Source organism: Epinephelus lanceolatus, chromosome 9 (assembly GCF_041903045.1).
Source record: "Epinephelus lanceolatus isolate andai-2023 chromosome 9, ASM4190304v1, whole genome shotgun sequence".
Lineage (NCBI taxonomy): Eukaryota > Metazoa > Chordata > Actinopteri > Perciformes > Serranidae > Epinephelus > Epinephelus lanceolatus.
The window spans coordinates 17,194,575-17,206,985 of NC_135742.1; the positions used below are offsets into that span (position 1 = coordinate 17,194,575).

Here is a 12,411-nt window from a genome sequence, read left to right on the forward strand (position 1 = left end):
GTAACAGGAAAATCTGGATAAGAATCTGTTGCCACCCATCAGAACAATGAGGATAAAACACTGCTGGACCTTCCAGCAGGACAACAATCCAAATGTGCAAAGGAGATTTTCATTTGGTTCCAGAGGAAGAAAATAAACATGCTTGAATGACCCAGTCAGTCACCAGAATTAATCCTCATAGAACGTTTGTGGAAGGATCTGAAGATCAACATTCACCAGTTGGTCCTCCCAGATCTTCAAGATTTATAAAGTGTCTGTGTGAAAGAATGGGCCAAAATCTGTGAGACATTAGTTTCTTTGCACAGGAAGCATTTTGAAGCTGGCATTGCAAACAAAGGCCCCTCCACCAAGTATTTAATTAATTTCATTTAGCATGTTCAATTCTTTTTTTTTTTCTTAACATTACATTTTTCTGCACATAACATTTTTCTATTGATTGGAATGTTACAATTTCGTTATCTGTATCGTTTAATTAAGTTAATTTCAATGTCTGGTCTAAATGTCATTTAAATATCTGCATTGGAAATATGTTTATTGAAAAAAAATGTCAACTACTTATTTTCCCCACTGTACAAACAATGCAGAATGTGTGTGATACAATAATAATATATCCAACTCCAACAGACATCAGACTTCAAAAGTAGAAAAAGTCAGGGCACTAAAATGTGGGTTTTTGCACAGCGCTCTGATGCACAGTTCTCCTCCTCTTGCTCCACTTGATTTTAATGACCACACAAGTGGGATTGGTGGAAATATTTGATCAAGTGTGGTAGGCACGCTCAGCTTACAGTGTCAGCGAAATCATGCATATCTAATATATCCTGCCCAAATGTCCAGGACTCCATTGTTCTCAGATTGTGTTATAGATTAATTGTTACTGTTTTACAAAGCACATTAATGGCAAACTCTTTTATTAAGTGTTGGCAGCCCATGTGTTCAGGGAAGAGATTTGTTGGCAACATCAAAGGCTATTTTAATGAACTTAAGCTTCTTGTCATCAACTCCAAGTGGGAGAAAAATCACCCACTGAAGCAAGCAGTGGTACAGCAGGCACAGTCACTGATGTAATGCCACTGATAATCCCTTTAATGGCGCCAAAACAGGTTTAAGTGTTGCTCAAACAAAAGATCTGTTGTGAGGTTTTTTATAATTTGTATCTGGGACAGATCTGCAAAAACGGCTTATTGTTGAGCAGTCCTTCTGATGTTTTTCTATTGAACTGTGTTTCGAGTCCATCTGTGGCACGGAGAGACATCAAGAGAACTGCTTGCGTGTACACTTTCGGTTTGCCACAGGAATAGTCTAAGTGTAGAACTGGATCAGATTTTACTTGGATTGGCGGGTTTTCAGGTCGACTTTGTGAGGGAAGGTGGTGTTGGGGTTGGTCCCAGTTGCAAAAAGTATTGAGGAGCAAGGATGAATTATTCTGTATGTTTAAGCACAGGCCTCTAGTTTGGAATTCACTGCTTCATGACTGTGGTTTAAAGAGTTTGACATTCACAAGTTTTAAAAGCTGAAAAAACTGAGATATGAACTCTGAAAAAGTTGGTTGAGACTCACTACAACACTAGTTGACCCGCTCTCAGTTCTAACTCGAGCTGCCTGGGTTGTTAGAGTAGTTTCTTCTGGAGTTTAGGACCTTTCCCCCCCATAGAGTGATGCCATAAAATCTAATTGCAAAGCTGTGAAAGGTCAGATTTGAATCTGTGCGATGTGTGGGCCATATCTCTGCAGGGTTTGTTTATAATCATATTACCATGTAGCTTGAATTCTTTTAATTTTAATGGCAGTGATTGCAAGAAGACATTTACATCTATTCACCAATTTTCAGTTAAAATCACAAAAGACAGCACTTAACAGTATTATGAAATTCTAAATCTAAGATGATATCTGGTCTCATGTCACGACTTTGATACAACACGATATATTGCTCAGTTCTAAGTTGAAGCATGTCTGCATACCCGTAATGCTCATCTTCCATACTAATCAAGCTTGAGATATGCTATTGTTTTTTTCAATGTAAACCAAAGCAACCCAGCAGCACCCTGCATTATTGCTACAGGCACAGTAGTCACGATTCCTCTTAGTTACTAAGTAACACTGCTGCAATCAAATAAAAAGGGATTAGGATTACTACATCTTCATAAATTTGGCAAATCACTCCATAAAGATATTAAAGGCAGAAGTCATCACTCAGTGCCAGCCCATCACTGTGATTTGGGTTTATTTTCTAATTGGGGATGGTGGTAGCCTTGTTGAAACAGGAGACAGGCCTGATTTTAATTCAGATGAGAGGAGAAAAAAAAAGCTCACCCAGTTCCTCAACACTCCCCTCATGTGATGTTTAATCCAATTCATTTGGGCCAGAAGTAACCTCACATGCCTCCAGCCTGGTCTAGCATCTGTTTAAGCATGCTCAGTTGGTAGGCTCGCCAGTTCCACCTCACTGCCCCGCTCCACACTGTGATATTTGCAATGCTATTAGTTTACACAGAATTGTTGAGCACACATCCCCTGCGCTCACGCTGTGTGGTAGCACTTAAGATGCATTTTGTAAGCAGTAATGACCCACTGCAATGAAACATGTATTTTCCGAAATCATTAGATTGAATGTGTAATTTGTTATGATTAAACGCCACATTATTGTGCGACGTTGTTGAAATTACAGCAAACAACATAATCACTGAAAAGAGCAGCCGCACTACATTTAATGTTGTGTTCCACCTGGTTGAACTTTGCATTGCTTAATGTCATTAAGAGTTTACTTTTGTACAAGGAGGAGTAGGTTTATTTAAATTACAAGACTAGAATAACTTCATTGTTTTCACACTGTGTTTGACTATCTCACAGTTTGAATGCCTGTTTGTTGTCATCAACACTTTGACAGGTTATACTTTTTCAGGGTTTAAAAACAAATGCATGTAGAGTAATATTTTAAAAACAAGAAAGGGAGCACCCTCCTCTAACACCAGCAATCAGTGGTATTAAATTAACTTTAATTATTATTATTCATACAATGGTTAGCTTTCTAAAAGGGCAGAGCGATCTTGGTTAAGTTAAAACAGGTTTACCCACGATGTTGAGAAAAACTATGCAGGAATTGTCATTCACTTTTGTCTGCTTGCTGTTTCGTGTTGCTGTATTTGCTTTTTTGTAGCCTCCTTTTGGAGACATGCTGCTTAAGTTCCCGAACACAGCAAAATAAAAATAAAATAAATACAGGCAGAGGACAGAGCCACACACTTCTAGTGGGTCATATGTGATGTTTGAGAAGGATTACTTTCATATCTATATTGTTCTTAGGGAAATCCTGTATAGTATCCCTTTTAAGATATCTGTTGTAGTATGCAGCATAATATGATTGCAAAATCTCTGTTGGGGTTTTATGACAATCTGACCAAAACATCGTCATCGTTGTTACCACGGAAAAGAGGACTTATTGTTTCATAACTCATTTTTTTTTCTTCTTTTGCTGCTCATATAACAGAACTACAATATGTTGACTTGACAACGTTGTACCCTGGACTAGAGTGACAGAAAATTGTTCTTTTACAGCATAGATGTGTTACATGTTGCTTTCCACTGGAATTTAATTTAATATGAACTGTGTCCCCAAAAACAGATACGTTTTCCTTATGTATCATTATGCCATGAGTTATAATCTGTCGCGAAAGATTTTATGAGACCGTGCTTTGTGAATGTGGTGGCATGCATGTGTGTGTGCCTGTGTCAATTAATGCATGCCCATTTGCAAGTGTGAGTGTGTGACTCATTCCTTCATGGTATTCGCTCTGTGACAGTAGGCATATTATTTACTCCAATAGAGACAGAGCTTGTATTATCCAAGACCCAGACCTTATTTAGCTTGTTATTTGTGTTCACTGCCACAGAAATTTCACCCATTCAGTCTGTTTAACATTGTGACTGCGGCTCCCATGGAAAGCGCTTGAGCATGTACCCTTAACCAATGCATGAATGGGATGTGTGCATACGGTAGACGAGACAATAGTGACTCATCGTTGGGTTGTTTTATCCTTAAGAAATTTTTGGTTTGTCGTCTGGGGACTATACATGTCATGGTTTATATGGCAAGCTCTGTCTTTGTTTGCTTCCAATTAGGCTCTACACTCATTATTCACTGTCTAAGTCGTCAGAAAGGAGGATTTTGTTCTCGTCTCATCTATTACATAAACATAGAGCTAATTATTTTGCAATGAAATTAAATGTATCTTTCAAACATCGTAAGTTTAATAGTAATTTACATCAATAATTTTATAGGTTTAGTTTATTTGCCCATTTAGAAATGTAATTGAGTGTTACATATTTAATAAGATATGGTTCCTATAAGTATGTTTTCAGTGATGTGTTTTTATTCTGTATCATAAAACATGTTTTAATATTTAACAGGTTGTCTTTTCTCTTTTCTCCTGACAGATTGCAGCTTCCTATGGAAGCATTGTGTGCGTCTTTGAGCCTGTTCAGCTCTCAGATCAAAAAGACACGTCGCTGACTGTGAGTTGCCTACATTATCTTCCAGTCACAGTCTAGTCGTGCATGTATTAACATCATCCCAAAAAACCAGACCTCTATCTTTCAGGCTGTGCTCCCTTGATACTTGAAATAGAGAAGAATATTGTTCCACCAAACACATCAGAAAGTCACCAGGGAAGAGCTGTTGTTCTTCCTCTGTTGTTGGAGAAGTCAGAGAATAAGTCATAAGGAATGGAAAGATTAACACAGCCCAGTACAGTCTTTTACTGCAGAAGCTGTTGTCCATGTGGCCTGATCACATGTGGCTCACATGGAGTCAGCTTCACTGTTGGCTCTTGTTATGCAGTCGTAACTACTGATATAAGAAACAAAAGAATATTATTTGTGTCATAACTGGTCCTATTTTGAACAGTAATGTTGACTTTCTTTGTTTGTTGTTTCTGTACAGAAGTTGAACTGCCAATGGCAGAAGACTGGTCAATTTGTATTACAGTCGATGGTACGAAACCTGGCCTGGCACCCTACAGGTACGTTGATCAATAGTGCTCTCTTAAAGGTGCTGTACGCAACATTCAGCACATAAACATAGCAGCAAACCACTATTTGCTGACACCATTAATGGTGTCCCGAGCAGAGAATGAAGTCACGCTCCTTCTGTGTGTGTAATAATCTAAGCTTCTCCGTTTGTTGTTGTGTTAGCCTATCCAGCTGTACATGCATGTTTTGAATGTGCTCTGAATGTCGCATACAGCTCCTTTTAATAAATACCAGCATATGCACAGTTATATATTAAAAAAAGTGTTGGGTTGATTATAAATCTGTCTTGGACTGTATGCTTTCAAGTTTCCTTTTTTCTTCTGTACTGATGGAGTGAATGTGTTTCTGTATATCCAGGCAGCACTCTCCTAACAGGCTCTAGCAGCATCCAGTTGTGGTCTAATGTTGATGGAGTGAAAGATGAAGCTAAGGAAGCAGGAAAGGAGACAGGGATGACCATAAGAGACTCTCGTTCGACCTGGAGTTGCATCTGGCAGAGCAAGTAAGAACTGAGATATACAAACTTAGCACATGATGCTATCTGTCTATTACCTGGGGATCTCTAGTGATTTGTAATAATTGCGGATGTTGTCTGTGATCTTATTCTTGAGGGAATTTCATTTTTCAAGTAAAAATTCCACCTCATATCACTTACCATATTTTGCCAGCCAATGTATATCTGCATCTGGGTGATTTGAGCTTGTATTTAATTTTTTTTCAAGCTTTTTTGTTTTCTCCACACCTCTACTCTACCTCTTTCCCGGACAACAATTATAGAGGCTGCATTGCCATTTATAGATTTAAGTTTGGACAGCATTTTGGGTGCAAAGTCAGGAGGTTCATCTTGCTACACAGCATGGAGACCCATTCGCTGAAAGAGCAAGCTCAAATCCTTCAGAAGGGCGTTAGACAGGATGTGTCAGTTGATCTGACCTAGAGCAGTGTCCAGTTCATCAAAATAAGGACATTGAATTGGGTCTGACCTGGTCCTCTTACTGTTTTTGAGGCTGTTCCAGTACTTTCTTTGCTGAGAGTGCAGCCTTGACACCGTATCTGGGGAATACTGTCAGTAAATTTGAGGAAAATACAGACTCTGTTTATCCTGTTTGAATGCGCTGCACGAAACACAGATGTGGTGGCGGTACTTTCTGAATCAAATCAGGTCCCATGGTAATACCAGTCCTATGCAAATATGGCTTAAGGTGGTGATTTTATTGCTTTTTTTTTCTTTTTCTTTTTGAAAAAAGAGATTTTTTTATAAACAGGAGTGTTGTTTTCCCAAAGTGTACTCAAACTGGATAACTTGTTACATCATCAACACTATTTTTAGTTTTGTGCTGGATAGACAATTTAATACAGCCAACTAATATAGATTTGTTTAGTGATGTTTTTTTTTAATATTCCGGTATTATGTTACATCTATCTTTGAACTTACTTGTTTTTGTAATTAACTTGAATTTATTGTAAAAGTTGCCCTTACTCTATATTTTATATCTGAAAAAAACAGACTTCTTTAGTACTGAAAATACTGTAATATTTGTTCTTTTTTTGTTTTGTTGTGTTTTGTTTTTTCTGTCTGTAGGACAGCCTCTCCTGTTAGTTTAATGAAGTTCTCTCCTGATGGAGAATTCTTTGCTACTGCTGGGCAGGTAAGTCAAGCCTTTACCAGGATTTGAATGCAAATATGTGTGTACAAGTCATGTTTGCAGTGGCTATTCATATTGACGCAGTCAGCACTGTAAACTCAAGTGTTACTGTTGTGTAACTGCACTAATACTGTACTACCTTTGGTGTCTGTTTGTTTTAAGTTAAGTTTGTTTTACTGTCTGTACTGGAACATCTGTACTCACCCTCAGTTTGAACCGCTCTGTTGTAGCGCCTTAGCCTCTCAGCCCCACTCTGGAAAAAGAGCCAGTCTGCTCGATTGATCAGTGTTTCTGTGTCTTTTGTATCTCTGTGTCTCTACACTGTCAGTGCAGCAGGGGAATGACTGTAACAGAGAACAGAGGCACTTTCTGCTGTTAAAAAAAAAAAAAAAACCCACCAATAAAAGCTTCTAAACACTACTGGACAGTATGATCCAAAATTGGGGAAATTAACATCGATTTGGCACCCAACTTAACATACTTTCCTGATGTTGGTGTGTAGTTTCATGTCACAGCGTAGGCTTTGTAATGTCAGAGCTTTCAGTGGCATGCCTAGAGCAGATGACCATATAAAGAAGTCCGCCACGATCTGAAATCAGCTTGTAGCCAAAATAAAAAACAAAAAAGTTGAAATTAGAGAACTCAGAATGGTCTGAAGCCTGAGACTTTTGCTCACAGGGGTTTCTTTTACATATGTTTGCCTCATTATGTGTAACTGTGGCTATGTTCAGTGTGCACAGCCAACAGTGAAATATTATATATGTACATGACAGAAAATAAGGAGAAGCATGATAGGTCCCCTTTAAGGCATTTAACCTCATGACTTTAACTTGTGATAGCACATCCTGTAGCATGGCATCAATTACATCTCTGTTTATGTCCCCTCTCAGGACGACTGCCTCGTAAAGGTTTGGTACAGCACCAGTAAATGGAAGTCGAGTGTTTCCAGACTCTTCACACCACCAGAACCCAGTGTCAGTTTCCAGGGAGAGTTGGCCTTTTCCTTTGTCTACCTGGCCCATCCTCGCTCTGTTGCTGGCTTCACTTGGCGGAAGACCAGCAAATACATGCCACGGTATGGACAGTGCCAAGGCAACACACCACAGCCCTCTCTCTGCAACAATGATTCATTTATGTTCTTAGTTATTATGTTCTCAGGTATTATGTTCTCATTTTGACCTAAGGTGACACAGCTGAGAACAGCAAGAAAAGCATAACAATTGCACAATAATGGCAAAACCTGTTTCACTGGGTAGACGTCAAGTTGCATCTATTTTTCTGTTTATTTAGCTGCACATTGTACAGTATTTTGTGGGCTGAGTGAAAATGGCAGAGCTCTCTCAAAGTCAAAATAGGTCAGCCACTGTGCAGTATTAGTCTCTTGCTACACTATAGCTCTCAGTTCTGCTCTGCTTTGTTACGGCACTCCTAATCTACTGTGACCTGTAATTGTTCTCCGACTGAAACTATAATGTGACACAGTTCACTGCAGATTTAGTATACAGGAGTATTATTTTTTAAATGACTACAAAGAGATTATTATTATTCTTCCATCAGCTCAGAGAATTAACCCGGACATTAAGACAGTGTAATGTTCAGGCTGAATTCTCACTAAGCTTATTTGCTCTCATAAATTAGACTTTAGGAAGTACTTAAGTGGTGATCTGGGTTTTACTGCTGTGTTAAACCCTATCAATAATAAAACATTGTGTTTTACTCTACCTGTGGCAACCTGCTCTATTTGTATATTCCAGTTGTCTTAACATTTCCCTTTTAAATAAACTGGCGTCAGGATGCAACAAGGATTATATTTGTTGCCGAATAATGTGCAGATTTTATTCTCTTTTAATCGTTTAGTCTACAAAACATTAGAAAACAGTGAGAAAATCCTGTTACAACATCCTTGAGGGGCCCGCCAGCCATTTTCTAATTCACAATGAAAATAAATTGATTCACACTGGGAATATTTTTGTACTTTGAATGTAAAAAACGTGCAAGAGTACACAAAAGGCATCAAATAGGTCCTGTTTGTCAAAAACAAATGCCAGAGGAAGATCCTCTGGATCCCCAACAGAGGCCTGGGCTAATTATTTATATATTCACTACAAATGTTTGTTTATTAATTGGCCCCTGGCCTCCTGTTATTTTACAAAAGTGGCCTTGGAGCAAAGCAAATAGAGTATCCCTGTCCCAGAGCCCAACACTTGTCTTGTTTTGTCATATTAACATTTCCCAACCCCCAAAATATTAAATTCATTGTCATGTAAGACCAAGGAAAGCAGCAGATAACCTGAAAATGTCACATTTGGGGGCATTTTTGCTTGAAAATGACCTAAACAATCTGTTTGTAGATTGTTTGTAACTCTGGAGAAAGATTGTTGATTGTTGAGTCTCATTCCCAGGTCGTCAAATACCAACACTTTGGGTCAGTACTTGGACCAAACCAACTCAAAGTGTGGTGTTTGAGGACCTGGAAATGAGATTTAACAATCACCTATCTTTCTCCAGAATTACATACAGCACCTTTAACTGATAATCAATAGATTAACTTCCTAAACGTTGCAGCTCTAAACTGTTTTTCTGTAATTAGAAGAGATTAGATTCAGTTGTGTCTTTGTCGCCAGTCATTATTGCTCTATTTAATCTTCACTTTTTGACCTTTACTTTACCTAATCTCCCCACAGATGTTTCTCCTTTGACCTGCTGCTGAACAGTACTATCAGTGTCAGATAATTAAAAAAAAACATCACTGATTAGTTCAGTGCCCTCCAGACTTCATCCGAAACCTTTTACCATTATCTTTCCTTTTCCTTCCTCTCTCCTTACAGCGGCGCAGTGTGTAATGTTCTGCTCACCTGCTGTAAGGACAATGTGTGTCGGCTTTGGGCTGAGACGCTGTTGCCGGGTGACAGTCTCCTGTCGGGTTACCATAACGACCATGCTCCTGGCCAACACGGTGAAGCACCCAGATGTGCTGGCCCTTCTAGGAAAGACACCTGCAATGGAAAGTCGCATGGAAGATCAGCACAGGAAGTAAGCTTTTGTAGTTTTTGCTAGAAATACTCTAAATACACTCAGATGACACTTTATTTTGGTACAACAGGCTAAAACTAATGCAGTCTGATGCAACAGTGCTGCAATAAATTCTTTCATGAGGGTTTGAACATTCAGTTTTTGTTGCAACTGTTTCAGAGAGTTGTTGATTCAACTTTATGGTCGTTTTGGAAGCTGTAGTTTGCAATGCGACCCAATTGTACTGCATTTTGTTTGTTATACTTAGTCTATCCTTATTCATACAAATGTGACAGATAAAAAAAAAATAGAAACACTTCTCATTATAACACAATTTAATACAATAGCACTATAACTGCAGCTGCCAAAATTACCATAAAATTGAATTAATCAGCACTGAATTAACTAAAAATGAAAGTCATCACCTTCATTATGGCTGAATTTACTGCAGGGCTGTTGTATTAGACCACAATAATTAAAGATGTGTTTACCAACAAACTGGCAACTCTGTGTGTATATAACTAAATAGGATCATTTGAGACATTTCTCCAAGAAGAGAGCAGGAACTCAGAAATTAGAGCCCAAATCACACCGTAAAAATTAACTTAAGAATATATCCTATAATAATATATAATATGTGTAATAATTCAAAGTGGTACTATCAGTTTGTTGATTTATAGGCACGTGGTTAGGTGAACACTGACATATGTTGACAAGAGGTAAATAACCAAGGTCAAAGAAGTGCTCGCTATAGCCAGCAAGAATCAAAAGCATTAATTTTAAATCTGTGTCAGAGCGAGAGTGCCGTCTATTTTGGTTACAAAATGCAAAAATGATCCCTTTAATTGGACTAATAGTGGGAAAATAATTGGCACAAATGCTGTGATCTCTGCTTTGCCCCATTTGGCCCTGACATACTGTATTTTCACCTCTGCTAATGTAGGACACTGGGGTGCCGCAGAGATGAGGGAACAAGAGCAAAGAGAGATTGGGTAGGAAGACAAAAAAAACAGAGGCTTAGTGCAGTCAAAAGGGAAAATTAATTGGCTATCAAACATGAACGTGGTTTCTGAAGCTTTGTAGGGCTTAAGATGAGCACCAGTGAACAATATCGGCCTCCTTTCTGTAATCTGTGCAACACCTCAAAATGATAACTTTGACTTTTGATGGCTGTTTTTCTGTCTCGTCTAGCTGCTGCTAGCTCACATCTGTAATATTGATGTCTCCTGTGTTAAGTGACTAATGTTGCTGCTGCTGACAGCTGAGCTTGGCCTCAAACACAATACTTAACATCCATTTTGATATGGACATTTAAATGGTGATGGGCCTCACTGGCACTTACAGAGCTCAGGGCACATTAGATTACAGGAAAAATAGGTATGCAAATTTCTCCGCTGTGCCTCGAGGAGAGTCTGTAAGAGTACATGTGTGGAATTATTCATTAAAAATAACAGACTGTGCCGGATGAGCCAGGCAGTAGTCTGAAGTTACTCCCTCCAAAATTGAATGGATACTGAGAGACCCCATTTAAAGTCCATTTTAATATGATGCCTCAGGGCGGGATGAACAGTACAAGATTTCTCGCAAAATCAATGATGATTAAGCCCAAAGTTTCTTGATAAGGATGCTGCTTGAGAACCTCCAGCTGAGACAGAGATATGGGATTTCTACCATAGTCTCATTTTCTACATAGATATTAAACCATTCAACACGCTGTGTATCTGCTTTGTACTCATCAGTATGGCCCATGCACTCAAATGGTGAGTTTACACACATTTGTTATCAATATTTGACAAAGGACTTCTTTGCAGGGTGTGATGAGCACATAAATCTCAATAATACTTGGAGAAACTGCAGCCTTACAGCTCTATTATATTAGTCATTCTGCACCAGAGAAGCTGCATAAAATAAGTGAAATTGAAACCCATTATTATGTTAAATAATCTCCCCGAAACCTTGAGAGGCTCTTTATTTCAAACTCTTGGCTGTAATTCATATGAATCTGCTGTTCTAGGTTAATACCTTGTTATAATCCAGTGTTTCCCACACATAGGCTGTACTTGGGCGGGCCGCCCAGATATGTTAACAGCCACCAAAGTATATTTGGTCACCCAGCATTTTTCTATTTTTATTTTTTTATCCATCCAAGAGAACGACTCCGTACTCCAATGATCAAATAGTGGACAGTCTCCTCTTGCTCTACCCCTCACCTATTTGTTTTGCTACTGTGGTCAAGGTGGAGGCACCCAGACACGCCCATGTGGTGTCAAAGTCTGGTCTCCCGTTGCACAGTGTTTCCCTACTGTTAAAATTATGCCTCCCATAGTGTCTCTCTCTGTGGTTGGTGCAAATTTAGGGGAGTTGCATATTAAGAGAGAAACAGTCCCCAACACAACCCTGCAGCAGACTGCAATCTGCAGTGGTAGTTTCAGCATCTGATCTCTGTACTCTGCAAGCTGCAAGGGAATCTGGCAAAAAACACACTGACAGTGTGTTATAATGACACAAAGGATATATATGATATAAATTATCTGATGATGATACCAGTGATGCCAACCCTTTTGATTTTCCTGCCCTTCTCCCTGCTCAGTTTAAACTCACCTGATTTTACCTCCCACATGATGAAATTTAAAAGTCAGCTCATCGACTATGATTATCAGAAATAGCTTAGGATCACCGCTGTTTGTAATTTTGTTTTTAAAATAACAAAGCATAGTTATTCCAC

General features: G+C 38.8%; 1 protein-coding gene across 8 annotated transcripts in view; it reads left to right on the forward strand.

The window, feature by feature from the left end:
- Positions 1-12,411, forward strand: part of dmxl1 (Dmx like 1) — a 76,635-nt gene that overhangs the window by 6,072 nt on the left and 58,152 nt on the right. For all 8 annotated transcript variants that reach the window (XM_078170622.1, XM_078170623.1, XM_078170624.1 and 5 more), the window contains exons 4-9: positions 4,435-4,512; positions 4,940-5,018; positions 5,386-5,530; positions 6,611-6,677; positions 7,565-7,749; positions 9,503-9,707. In XM_078170622.1, the coding sequence (XP_078026748.1) occupies positions 4,435-4,512; positions 4,940-5,018; positions 5,386-5,530; positions 6,611-6,677; positions 7,565-7,749; positions 9,503-9,707 (759 nt within the window). The remainder of the gene's footprint in view (positions 1-4,434; positions 4,513-4,939; positions 5,019-5,385; positions 5,531-6,610; positions 6,678-7,564; positions 7,750-9,502; positions 9,708-12,411) is intronic.